The sequence below is a fragment of the Alligator mississippiensis genome, chromosome 2, assembly GCF_030867095.1.
Source record: "Alligator mississippiensis isolate rAllMis1 chromosome 2, rAllMis1, whole genome shotgun sequence".
Classification (NCBI taxonomy): Eukaryota; Metazoa; Chordata; order Crocodylia; family Alligatoridae; genus Alligator; species Alligator mississippiensis.
Window position 1 is genome coordinate 195,541,187 of NC_081825.1, and position 13,660 is coordinate 195,554,846.

General features: G+C 41.3%; 1 protein-coding gene across 1 annotated transcript in view; it reads left to right on the forward strand.

Moving 5' to 3' along the window:
- Positions 1 to 13,046, forward strand: part of COPB1 (COPI coat complex subunit beta 1) — a 29,561-nt gene extending 16,515 nt beyond the window's left edge. The window contains exons 13-22 of the mRNA XM_006270584.4: positions 198 to 358; positions 1,445 to 1,565; positions 1,850 to 2,077; positions 2,231 to 2,410; positions 3,530 to 3,674; positions 5,269 to 5,388; positions 7,590 to 7,735; positions 8,423 to 8,512; positions 9,504 to 9,659; positions 12,727 to 13,046. Coding sequence (XP_006270646.2) covers positions 198 to 358; positions 1,445 to 1,565; positions 1,850 to 2,077; positions 2,231 to 2,410; positions 3,530 to 3,674; positions 5,269 to 5,388; positions 7,590 to 7,735; positions 8,423 to 8,512; positions 9,504 to 9,659; positions 12,727 to 12,786 — 1,407 coding nt within the window. The 3' untranslated portion in view covers positions 12,787 to 13,046. The remainder of the gene's footprint in view (positions 1 to 197; positions 359 to 1,444; positions 1,566 to 1,849; positions 2,078 to 2,230; positions 2,411 to 3,529; positions 3,675 to 5,268; positions 5,389 to 7,589; positions 7,736 to 8,422; positions 8,513 to 9,503; positions 9,660 to 12,726) is intronic.
- Positions 13,047 to 13,660: the final 614 nt, after the last annotated feature.

Below are 13,660 nucleotides of genomic sequence, written 5' to 3' on the forward strand. Positions count from 1 at the left end.
AAAATGCATTTAAGACGGACAAAATAAAACCAAAAAACTTATTACACTGTAATTGACCCTTTCATCCTTAAAAATTCGTAAATGCAGCCATATTTCAATAAAAACAAGCCGCCTTCCTGCAAGAGGAGGAGTCTCTGTTTTCATACTCTTCATTATATTTTGTCTACGTAGTATATTCATTTACCACTTACTGTCAGATCCCAATTGTAGAATCTGAAATAAGGAAAGAAGCTGGTGAACTGAAACCTGAAGAGGAAGTAACGGTGGGTCCAGTCCAGAAACTGGTGACAGAGATGGGCACCTATGCTACACAGAGCGCCCTCAGTAGTTCCCGACCTGCCAAAAAGGAAGAAGACAGGTAGCTAAGCATTTTATATTTCACTACCAATGGCTAGGACACTAGGTTTTCTAGAAAGTGAGACTAACATTTTTTCAAGAATTGTTATGCCTATAAAAGGACCTCTGAAGCTTTTTCCCTACTAAATAGGACTTTCTAAGGAAAGGGTTTTTTTGTGTTTTAAATCACATTACATTTGCTTTATTGCCCACTTCTACCTACTTTTATTTATGCCAGTTTCCAAAGGGAAAATTGTCTGCTACCTCAGTATTGGGTTGACTTGCATTATTGAAACTTGGTCTAAATGTAACAGAAAAATATAGAAGTTACTATATTTGCAGGGGGGCAGGGGTGGTTCCTGGAAAAGTTTGTTTAGGCTGTAGCATAAACTAAATCTTAGTTGGAGTATAGGAAAGGAAATACTCCTCTTCCCCCACCCTCCACATGTACTTTTTATGTTTTCTTTCTGTGTCTCATTCTCTTCCATTATTTTTTCTCTTTTTTCTCATACTCCTCCAATCATTTTGTTCTTTCATCCTTCTCTCTTGTCCCTTCCCTTGCTTCCTTTTGTTATCATCCATTGGTACTTGATATCGAGTATCCAGTCACTTGGGAACTCTAACAAATCGGTGGCATTTATCAAATTACATTGTTAACTATGTTTTCTTGGCCAAAATTCCCAGTTACTTAATGTTTGGCAGTGCACGAGAACATTGTGCTTTATTCCATCTCTCCGGTAGAAGAACATAACTGCTATACTCCTCTACCTCACAATGGGTTATTTGGAAATGTAATTATTCAGTATTCTTATACAGCTGTGAAATCCGTGGATAGCATTTTATAGAAGTGCAGATGAATATCTTTTGTATTCTCCCCTTCCTTGCCACTTTCAATGTGAAAATTGGGTGATTGGCTTGTAAATATGTCTTTATGTATTCAAAATGGTTTTTAATAGGAAAAAAGAATTCTTTCCTTTAGCTTCTGGGATTTTTAAAGCCCTCTACATTGGTTAAGCAATATGAGAGTTGAAGTGAAAATGCCAAAATATGTAGATAAGAGGCAGTGTCTTCCCAACTAACCAACCTCTTGTGGCTATTACCTTTGCAGACCTCCATTACGAGGATTTTTGCTGGATGGGGATTTCTTTGTTGCTGCGTCTCTTGCCACAACTTTGACTAAGATTGCTTTACGTTATGTTTCTCTTCTTCAAGAAAAGAAGAAACAAAATGTAAGTTTTATTTCCTATGGATGTTTTTACAGAGTCTAACTGAGAGAGATCCTGAAATGAATTGTTGGCACAGAACGATAATCATTCTGGTTTTCTCATTACTTAACCAGTCGAGGTGACTGGAAGGTCCCTAAATCAAATTGTTAGACTTGTTACCAACAAGTCTGGAATAATGTAACGAAATGTTAATTTGATTAACTTTTTAGTTCAGTTGCAAGACTAACATAAACACTTCTGTAATTTGAAGGACAGTCAGATTTTAATCACCTCTTCCTTTTCTTTAGTCTTTTGTGGCTGAGGCTATGTTGCTCATGGCCACTATTCTTCATTTGGGAAAATCCTCCCTTCCAAAGAAGCCAATTACGGATGATGATGTGGACCGTATTTCCCTGTGTCTCAAGGTTTTATCAGAATGTTCTCCTCTAATGAATGATATTTTCAACAAGGAATGTAGGCAGTCACTTTCTCACATGCTTTCAGCTAAACTAGAAGAAGAGAAACTTTCTCAGAAGGTAAGATGTTATTAATATCAGTATGTAATCATACCTTCTTGCGTACTTGAATTTTGAATATAGTCCATGTCTAAGGACACCTCAGGAGCTGCATGAAGCTTTCTGTACTTTGCTATACCTTATGAGGTAAGGTATCTTGCTTTCTTTCTACAGAAAGAGTCAGAGAAGAGGAATGTGATGGTTCAGCCAGACGACCCTATTTCCTTCATGCAGCTTACAGCTAAAAATGAAATGAACTCAAAGGAAGACCAGTTTCAGCTGAGCCTTCTAGCAGCAATGGGGAATACACAAAGAAAAGAAGCTGCTGATCCCTTGGCCTCCAAACTAAATAAGGTAACGTGTAGCTTTGTATTTTATTCCTCTAATTTTTATTACTTACCCAAAAGATCAGGTATTACAGGCATAAATTTGGGATTTTGTGGGGTGCTAGGGAGCCTTACTGGACTTCAGTGGCAGCTGAAAAGCCTTTTTACTTTTACTGTTCAATTGGATACCCCTTCTCTCTGTGCTTTGTGATAGTCTTGCGGTCTTGTGCTAATAGGAAAAGGTGGTGGCGACTAGAGGGGGAGATTGGAGAATATTCAGGTGGTGGAATATAGAGAAGGGAAACGAGGCCTGATAGGTGGAGAGCTCACCAGATATTCAGAAATGTACAGCTCATACACTGTTCCCCTGCTCCACTGTTTCTTCTTTGGCTACTTTCCACAACCGACGTAGAAGAGTTGAGAGAAGTAACTACCCTTAGTTTGCCACTCACTGCAAGGAGTATAAACATTAAATAAAAATCCAAGATAAAATTTGGATGTGTTTGTTTTTATTTTTTCTGTAGGGAGTGTTTTTTTTTTTTTTTTCCCCAGTTTAATCCTAGTTTAGTATTTCTTGGTTTTGTAATGCTTTTGCTTTTTGAAAACTGTCAGATTATTAGAAGTTAAGTGTTTTGAATTTTTGCTTTCTATTCTGAACTTTAACTGATTTTTAACAATTTTATAACTAATGCATATGCAGAAACAGGTAGCATAAAACTGTAAAGGGGTGACCTAATTTGAGCTTTTTTACATATAACTCTGAACAATTTTGAAAAGGCATCTGGTTAAGAGCAGAATTTATAACTTGGCAATTTGGCATGCATATTTATGTAATGGGTAGCTACTGTGGTTAGATATTGTATATACTCATATTTACAGGTATGCTGTTGCATACCCAGAAAACACTTTTAATATGAATATTTCATTGCTGTTCAGTTGGATGTATTTTTATATACCATTAATCAATTTTTTGAGCGTGCTTCTGATGAGTGGGATATCTTTACAGGGGCGTCAGTTGACTAGAATTTTAAATGCAAATACACTTTCCTATGTCAAAGCAAGTAAACTAATAATGTGCAACTCTCTTGTGTGTGTCATGTACAGAATTGATACAATCATCTATTAAATTACCGTCTTTTTCTGACAGGTTACTCAGTTGACAGGTTTCTCAGATCCTGTCTATGCAGAAGCATATGTTCATGTCAACCAGTATGATATTGTACTGGATGTGCTTGTAGTGAACCAGACCAGTGATACTTTGCAGAACTGTACATTAGAACTAGCCACACTAGGTAAGAAATATTTCAGTAAAACCAGAGTATTCATTGTTGTATATTTAACGTAGGCCTGGAATTAGGCAGTGGGCATTGTTGAGGTTCAAGAAATTATATTTCAAATGATAAATATATAAACAAATGCTTATCAGGTCTGCCCTGCCATCATCCTAAAAGGGTGTTTTAAATTGCCTTTTTAATAATGAAGTTTTCATAGAGCTAACAAACTTTCATTTGGCACTTGACAATATAATCACATGCTCTTAAATGAAATGTTAACAAAATAACATCATTCGCATGTAAGCTAGCAAAATTGCTTAACGTTTTGTTGCCTATTTTCCCCCAACACTCTACAGTTTCTCCAGTCTGATCAGCCCCTTTGCATTAGCTCACCTGGCTCCTGCTCCCCAATTCCAGTTCCCAGGCATGAGAATTGTACTTTAATTTTGGTAGGAGGAATGACCAGAGTATGCTGTGCTTTGGTTTTGCTTGATTGAAATGCATTCACTTAGGGCATGTATTTTGGAGTATCCTTGAGGCTGCTTTACCCTGTGTCTGGGATAGAGAATTGGAAAGCTGTAACTAACTTCCAGCCAGACTGCCTTATCTGCTTATGCAGTCGGGGCTGAAACAAGTTTGCAAAGTAAGAAGGAAAGTTTTATGGTGCTGCTGCTGCATGATGTTTTCATTATACAGCTTTGTATGGAAAACCCTAGCTGGTCCTATCACTTTCAGAAGCACCAAATTCAGGGTAAAATGGGCATAGGGGAAGGAATAAGGATGACATGTTACCTGAATTTAATATAAAGGTTGCTTGGTAGGAGTTTATATCCATGTCTTTTTTTTCTAGTTTCATACAATGGACTGTATTAGTAGTATATAAAACATTCAGAATATTTTAGTGATCTTTGAGGATCTGGTCAGATAATGGTGTGGGCTTTTTGTTTGTTTCAGGTCAGGGTTTTTGGGGGAGCTCATTTGTTCATTTTGGCTTGTTTAAGTACAATTAGCTGTTTGTAACTACATTGTTAAGGATATATTCTCAATATCTTAAACTTCACTAATGGAAAAAGCACCCTGATAGAATAAAGGAAATTGCTTGTCATTTGACTAACCTAAAAGAATGATTTTTAATTTTCTAAAGCAATAGTTTTCAAAGTGAAGCTGATACTCTGACCTGTCTGGGCAGCTTAACATACGTGGTACTGAACATTGAACTTCGTAATTTTTCTGAGGCTGCTTGAGCTTTATGCTATGGTTATGGTGGAGTTAAGTGGCAGGATTAACTGTTTCCTGCTTTGATTGTAAGTTAATATGAAACTATCTGGGATTAATCTAAAACCTACTGAAGTCAGTTGAGACTTTGTTTGTTTTCACTAGGCTTTGATCAAGTCAATTAACAGTTTTAACTTTTTGTTGGAACATGTAAACTTCCTTTGCTTCAGCTAACAAATATAAAACATGTTAAACCAATGAAATTCATGGATTTCGAGGCAATTTGGCTACACTTCAGAATTTTGACTGGAAATTTTAAAGTTTTGTGTCTTGAAATTTTAATTGAATTTTGTCCCTTGAATGCCTGTAACCCTTTTTTCCTTTCTTTTTTGAAAAGGTGACTTAAAGCTTGTGGAAAAACCATCTCCTTTGACACTTGCTCCTCATGATTTTGCTAACATTAAGGCCAATGTCAAAGTAGCTTCAACAGAAAATGGAATAATTTTTGGTAATATCGGTAAGTAAAAAAATTGCACGTGCATATTCATTAAAAGTTTAGTATTTTAATCTTTTAGGGAAATAGAGCTACTTAAAGAACCTTTCATGCTACAAGATAAATGAAATGTTGTACAATATGCGAATATTTATAGCTGAATTTAAAAACATTGTTTTATTTTTGTTTTTCAAATGTAATGCTACTTCTAATTTTGAAGGGGGAAAAACGCTGGTGTAACACACTCCCATAATAAAGGGGTCAGAATGAGGATTGAATCAACTTCTGGATTTAAAATCTTGAGCTTCTACATAGCCTAAACCAGAGGTGGTCAACCAGCAGCACATGTGCCACAAGTGTCATGGATTGGGGGGGGGGGGGGGGGTAGCCAGGAGAGGAATAGGCAGTACAGTGGTTATAGGCAGCCTGGTGGCAGATGTTAGGGCTGTGCAAAGCTTTGGTGGCCGATTCAATTTGGAGGAGATTCGACCTGATTCGGGGACCGAATCTCTGAATCCATATTGAATCGGGAGACTAAGTAAAAGCTCTGAATTGATTTGAAGCATCCGAGTCGATTTGCAAAAGGATTCAGCCGATTTCGGAGATTTGGACATAGACTAAACAGGCAGCTGACAGCTGCCTCTAGCTGGTAAGTCTGTGAAGGTAGTGGGAGGGGGGAGGAAAGTGGCGTGGGGGAGGGAGGGATTGGGGCTGGGGCTGGGACAAGCTGCCCAGCTGGGGTGGGAGCATGGGACTCGGGGGAGGAGGGCATGGAATGCAGGCACAGCAGGTTTGGGAGCGGGGGCTCTGTCTTGCTGCCGCTTGCCCAGCCAGGGCAGTGGGGGCAGGATGTGGGTGCAGCTTTCTCCGGGCTGAGGAGGGCAAGTGGAAGCAGGGTATAGCACCTGCTCCTAGTGCAGCTGCGCCTGCATCCCACACTTTCCATGCCAGCTGGGAGCGGAGGCTCTGCTGTGCTGCAGCTTAATGTGGACGTGGCAGTACAAGGAGCAGGGGCTATGCACTACTACTGCCCAGAGCGAGCCATGCCTGTATTGCTCCCCCACCCTGTGCTGGCTGGGCAAGCGGCAGCAGGGCATAGCCCCCATGGCTCCCCCTGAGGGGCAGAGGCAGACAGCTGGGGGAGGCTGCGGGAGAAGACCCCATGGCTGCCCTGCCCTGCACCATCCCCCACCCAGCCCAGCCTCCAGGCACTTTAAAAAATAAAGAAGGCCCGCACTCACTGGCTGCAGGAGTGCTGATTGGGGCCTCTGAGCACTCATGGCAGAGCCCCCCCCCACGCAGTGGGGATCACCCCCCACCCCTGCTTGGCACCCACACAGCAGCTGCCCCATGGTGTGGGTGCTGCGTGCTGTCTGCGAGCTGGGGCAGCACCACACGTCAGCCAGAGCCCAGCAGCACTCAGCCCCAGCTCCCAGGCAGTGTGTGGCTCCCTGCTGAGCCATGCTGCACCTGTGTGGGTGCCAGATGGGGGTGGGTGATTCCCACTACCCTGTGCTGTACAGGGGGGCTCTGCCACAAGCACCCAGAGGCCCCAATCACTACTCCTACAGCCAGCGAGTATGAGGCTTTTAAGTGCTGGGGTTAGGCAGGGCAGCCATAGAGGCTTCTCCTGTGGCTCACCCTGCCTGGGGAGAGGCAGGCAAAGCCAGAGAAGCTGCCCAGCTGTGCCTGCCTCTTCCCAGCCAGTCCGAATTGCCGAATCCTCCAAAGCTGATTTGGCCAGATTGATTCGGGACAGTGATCTGAATCAAATCGCTGTCCTCTGAATTGGCCGAATCCAAATTGAATACTTCCCTATTTGCACCGGCCTAGCAGATATGGCAGGGAGCAGAAAGCAGAGCAGTAGATCAGGCAGGGAGCACAGGGCATGCAGCAGATCAAGCAGGGAATGGAAGGTAGGCAGCCTGTTGGGCAGGGGAAAGGGATTGGGGTGGCACATTAGGGAAGGTGCGAAGCTAATTTGTTGTATGCTTGCCCAGAAAGTTGGCCCTCACTAACCCAAGACAAAGGACTTTACAGCCTTAGTTCAGAGATTTGAAACAGCACCAACTCTGTGTTTCAGCCTCTGGAGAAAAACAAAGACTCATACTTAAGGTCTTGGTTACACTGATGAGTGGCAAAAGAACTCGCTCTTTTGTATTGTGAATTCTGTAGCCACTCAGAATTCGTGTTTAACATGTATGGGTTGTGTTTCCTATTTGCAGTTTATGATGTATCTGGAGCAGCCAGTGACAGAAACTGTGTCGTCCTCAGTGATATTCACATTGACATCATGGATTACATCCAACCAGCTTCTTGTACTGATGCGGAGTTCCGACAGATGTGGGCAGAATTTGAATGGGAAAACAAAGTTAGTTCTTTTAGCATGCTAATCTCATCCCCACTGGTACTAGATACAAGCTAATACTTTATCTCAACAATTTTCTCAACTTGTGAGGCTTCTGGGGGAAGGAAAAAAAACCTGTTCTGGGTATTTCTATAACACATTGCAACTTCCTATATACTTAAAGTTTTCAAAGATTTTCCCCCTTTTAGTTTTGTAGGTAGCTTGCCCTTAATGTAAGCAGATGGACTATTATAGTCTTCTAGACCTTACAAAAGAAAGTGATTTCTTATTCTTGCTTGAATAGCTGGTTTCATTTGTAAAAGGAAAATCTTCAGCAGTAAAATGTATAGAACATTGGTTTTGAAAGACTCATTCTCCTGTCAGTATCCTTTCACTTGTTTTGTGAGCCTAATGAAGCTAAATGTTGTTTTTTTGTGTGTAAGGAACATGTAGAACCCTATCTCCAGTCCAGAGCATGGTCAAGAGCTTCAGGTGCTGCTGCTGCTGTACATAATGACTAGAAGGTGATAGAATAAAATGCAACAGGTCTCTTGCCTATTTTTCTGTGTATGTTGCTTAGAGTTCTTTGGCTTCTTTCAGGCCTGAAGAGTGTAAGCCATTGATTCCTGTGGATTGCACACCAAATGTGCAACTCAGTATAATCTTAAAATAAATTCTGATGACATTTTTCTTTCTTTTTCTTTCCTGAAGGTTACAGTTAATACAAACATTGTTGATCTAAATGAATATTTGCAGCACATACTGAAGTCAACCAACATGAAATGCCTTACTCCAGAGAAGGTGAGATATTTGCTTACAGGAGTATAGGTTGTAGCTGTGTTGGTCTAAGGACATAGGCAGACAAGGTTATTTGAGTAAATCTGATATCTTTTATTAGACCAACTCAAATAGTTGGAAAAATTGTTTGCAAGCTTTTGGGTATAAATACCTGATATTTGCTTAGAAATTCTTCTTAAAAGGGATGTACAAATATTATGCAAATATGTATGTATTTGAATGCCAAAACTTTATACCACCCTCTCTCTCTCTTCCCCCTTCCGCACCCCCACGTGTCCTCCCCACTTGAATTCTTGGCCACTGGTTGCACTATTTGAATAATGTAGATTTCATAGTAACCTTCAAGCTAAATTACCTAGTGTGAGACAGCAGGTTGTATTTAATCTGTTTCCTTTGCATTCTTTTCAGGTACCTTTTTTAGACGTTTACATTCTTTAGACTGTTTACGTAGTCCAAGGTCTCCTTTTTTTTAATAGAACTCCATCCAGTATAGGTTTTTGTGTTCAGGGTTGAAGATTTGAGTACACTTCATAGCTTTGAAATTTGTGCTCAGAGAAAGCTAAATGTAAATGGACCTATTTGATCATTTTCAGCCAAGTTGCTGTTTTAATTAAGGAATAAGTTAGTTAAGAAAATGTCAGTTGCTGTAATGCTCTTGTTAATTACTAATGCTCTATTGACCTAATGAAAACATAATTTTCATCACAAGATTTTTTTTTTTCAATCAAAATTAATCTTTCTAAAAGGCTTTTTCCACCATTACATCAGGGCCTAAAAGTGCTGATATTCTCATGCTTAAATTATTGTTTCAGGTTTAAATCTCTATTTAGTTTTCTTGTTAAATTCTATTTTCTCAGAACCTGAGTTTCAGGAATTTTACAATATTTGTGCCACACTATATAGATAGAAAACTAATTTTTAAATATCAAACTTGCTCAGTTATGTTTTAATGCAAATCAAAACACTTTATAAGGAGTTTGTATTCTCTTTGTAGGCACTTTCTGGTTACTGTGGATTTATGGCTGCCAATCTGTATGCACGTTCCATATTTGGAGAAGATGCACTTGCAAATGTCAGTATTGAAAAGCCAATTCATCTTGGACCAGATGCTCCTGTCACTGGTCACATAAGAATTCGCGCAAAAAGTCAGGTAATCATAGTTTCTTTTTAAAGGGTTTGTTCTTCTTTCTTCTAGGGGTACACCGATAGAGATTTTTTTGGGCCGATACCAATGGCCGATTTTTAACGAGCCATGTTGGCCAATACTGATCTTGTTGCCGATATGCAGCCAGGCAGCTTGAACAGCAGAGTCCATCCAGCTGGTATGTCTGTTGGAGGGGATGGGCCAACGGTAGGTGCGGTAGGAAGGCAGATTGAGGGACCCACAATGAGGGAGGGAGTGGGGCTGGAGCCAGGGGCAAGCACTGCACAGCCAGGGCAGTGCGTGGGATGGAGCCTCGAGTGCCTCATTGAGGGGCGCAGCTCCTGTTGCTATGTGCACCTCAGGTGGGCATGTGCCCCCAGATCTGCATGTGGGGGCGGGCTACCACTGGGAGCTGGGCAGCTCTGAGCTCTTCCTGGTGTGGGGGTTGGGCTGAGGCTACACTCAGGGCAAGCAGTGGTAGTGCTGAGAGGGGCTTACCAGGTGGGCTGCAGCCATCCCAAAATTAACTGTAGCCCACTCTCTGCGAAGAGCCTGAAGCTGCCCTTGACCCCAGTCCACAGTGGCAGCCTACACTCGCCCCATGTGCAAATCTGGGGGCACATGCCCCCATGCCTTCCTGCGGTACGTGCAGCAGTGGGAGGGAGCCGTGCCCCCTGATTTGAGCCACTCGCAGCTCTGTTCCACACCCTGGCCTGGCTGTGCAGTACCTGCCCCTGCCTCCGCTCCAGTCCCACTCTCCCTCACCGCTGGGGCCTGTATCTGCTGGCCCTACCACGCCCCTTTCCTCAAAACATATTTACCAGCCAGACCCAGCTGCTCTCTGCGCTGCCAGGCTGTGCTCCTGGCTGCCTGTGTGCTCGACTGCAGCTGCGCACGTTCATGAGGCATTTATTGACAACATTACTGCCTATTGCTGATACTGTCAATTTTCCTTATATCGATGCTGATCCGATATGGGACCGATGTATCGGTGCACCTCTACTTACTACTTCTTTCCCCTTTCTACACTTGTAGAACTTGTAGCATGTTAATATCTCATATTAGATTTATACACTTGAGCAAAAGTAGGGAAATAGAGGGTGGGGAGAGAACGCAATTTGTTCTTAAAACTGTCTGTTCTGAATGAAAAGCTTCCAGCTTCCCTTTCTTGCATATAGTGCTGTTACAGGGAGGGTAGACAACAAAGGGGAGAAAAACAGCTCAATATTTAAGTGAAACCTGGTACTGTAACAAGTGACTATCTCACATGGCTGTGTATTATAGCAGTGGCTTTCAACCTGTGGTTTGTGAACCCCTAGGGGTCTTCAGACTATTTCTAAGGGGCCCCCAAAAGATATGTGAATACCCACACTTAAAATTCAGAGGGGTCTGCACCTCCATTTGACGTTTTTTAGGGGTCTGCAAATGAAAAAAGGCTGAAAACCACTCTACTATAATACTATAGTGGTCTGAGACTGGCTCTTTCCTATAATATCTTATATGTACACATCCATCTGCACACTCAAAATCCATTTCATTACTAGTTGAAACAACTATTTAAATTTTCATTTCACAAAGAAATAAGTTTCTATATCCATTTGTTCTACACTCAAAAATCCACTGAAATACTTCAGTTTTCAAGAAAATTATGGAAATATTTCGATCCCTGATAAAAGAGCTCTTTCCTGGTAAAAGAGAATTTTAGACTGGACACTTTCTTTGAATAATGAAGATGCTAAGGTACAAATTGAAGAATGGTGCACAGTTTTACAATCACAAAGACTTTTTAGCCTTTTTAGGTTCAAAGGAGCTGTTTTATCTACATGATGCCATTGGAAAAATTTAGAAATAGTTTTAATTCATTGTATTGACAAAGGAACTCTTAACATAAGGCAACATTCAGTTAAGTCTGCCCACTTGGAGTAGGTTACTTTCACTAGAGTGAGTAGCAGGCCAAACTCTGAATTTTCTGTCTTGTTTTTAGTGCTAAGAGAGCCTTCAAATGCCCATATAATGTTAACATAGTAACATTAATCACCTTCTAAGATTTTTATTGAAGTGAAAAGGCTGGTGTCTGGATTTAGTTTTTCCAACACTCTGACTTCAGTTATTGTCACTTGGATTATAACCAATAATAGCTGCTGCACTGGCAGTATGTTTTAAAATTATGGGAAACCAAGGGAATTAGAGTTTTTGAATCTTCTGTCTTTGTGGGAGGGGGTACAGAATCAGCAATTTCCTGTAAGGTTCATTGTTTCAGTAACATAGCATCTACACATTTAACCTGTTCAACCTGCTTGAAAATTGTGTACTCTTGTAGGCGTTGTATACAAATGAAATTTCAAAAAGTTAATTTTACACATTCTCCATATGGAATGGAATATTGTACCTATGTTATTAGTTTTATAAATGTTATATACCAATCTGTACATGAATACTGTATAGCAGTAGTGCTCAACCATTTTGGCTGGCTGGCCAGATGGGCAGTGCCCAGTCCCTCTACAGGTCAGATCTGCCCATGGACCCAATCTGGCACCTGTAGTGTGTGGTGTGGGTCCCCATCCGGGCTTGTGGAAGGGGTTGGGAGTCAGCCTGGCCTGATCTAGCCATGTGGGGAAAGGGTGCTATGGCCTGGTCCCAACTAGGTAGGGCACAAAGGAGGGGAATATAGCTTGGCCTTGTGGGAGGAAGGGGGAGTGGCCTGGTTCTGGGGGGTAGGGCATAGTTCAACTCTGTTGGAGTGGCGGGGGCACAGCCTGGCCCCAGCCTGGCCACGCAGAGGGAAGAGAGCATAGCCTGGCTCTCATCTGGCAGAGGGGTTGTGGCCCAGCTCTGACCCACTGCTAGGGGCTTGGTATTTTGGCAGCGGGGTGGGGTGGCAGTATTAACTGCCACTGCTTCCATGCTGCCAAATTTCTTGATCCGTGCGGGTCAGATTCTAAGGCTCCATAGACCACATTTTGCCTACGGGCCAGAGGTTGTGCATCCCTGCTATATTCCAGTGCCGGTACAATAGCTTTCTGAAATTATTGCAGTGATGAAGATTTTTCCCCCCCTTTTTTTTTTCTTACAGGGAATGGCCCTAAGTCTTGGAGATAAAATCAATCTGTCTCAGAAGAAAACAAGTTTATAAACTTGTCTTTTCAGCTCTTTTACAATTAAAGTTTTAGGTATGTTATTCAGAACATCCTATACTCTTCCATGTTCTGTAATTGTAGAAGCTGAGCTCTTGTGCTGAATCCATTCCAGTGGATAATTTATAGAGGGGTCCTGCCCCCCCAATCAATATTGAGTAAAATTTCCATTTATTTTCTCTGTCCTGGAAGTCATGTATACTTTGTCTCTATTATACACTGACTCTTTCACAGTACAATAAAAAAAACTACGCCAGTGTGTTTTTTGTCTTAATTTATAAATAAACCCTGTAGCATTTGATTACAGATCTTTGGTAGCAAGGTTTTCTGGTACTTCAAGGAACTGGAATTATGTTACATGCCATGTCTACTGAAAATGAATAGCCCTGAAGTGTGTTAATGTGCAGCTGTGACATGTCCAAACGAACATAAATTTGAGACTTGTATCAAAGGCTGCATCTTTTAAGCAGCTGGTTTGCTAATTTAATCACTTCACACTGGCAAAGCTGTAACAGAGTAAGCATATGTGGTTTGACATTTTAGAGTCAAATTCCAGTTCTTGCCAGCAAGGAATAAAAACATTTAAATTAGGGTAGACTCATTAAGATGTTTTAAAAAAATCAGCAATATATATCCCTTTATATCTTTATCCCTTTACATTTTCCCTTTATATCTGTTTTTAGTAATGTGTATGGCCCATCTCAGAATACTAGAAAGGGACAGTGTGGTGTAATAATGTAAGCAACAACGAGTGGTAGCATTGTGAGCCATATTTTAAATGGATGCAACACACACATAGTGACCTAGTTGAGCTCAGGGAGGAAGAATTCAGACTGAGTTGAGTAGAAAAGCAGTAAATTGAACAATATTGGG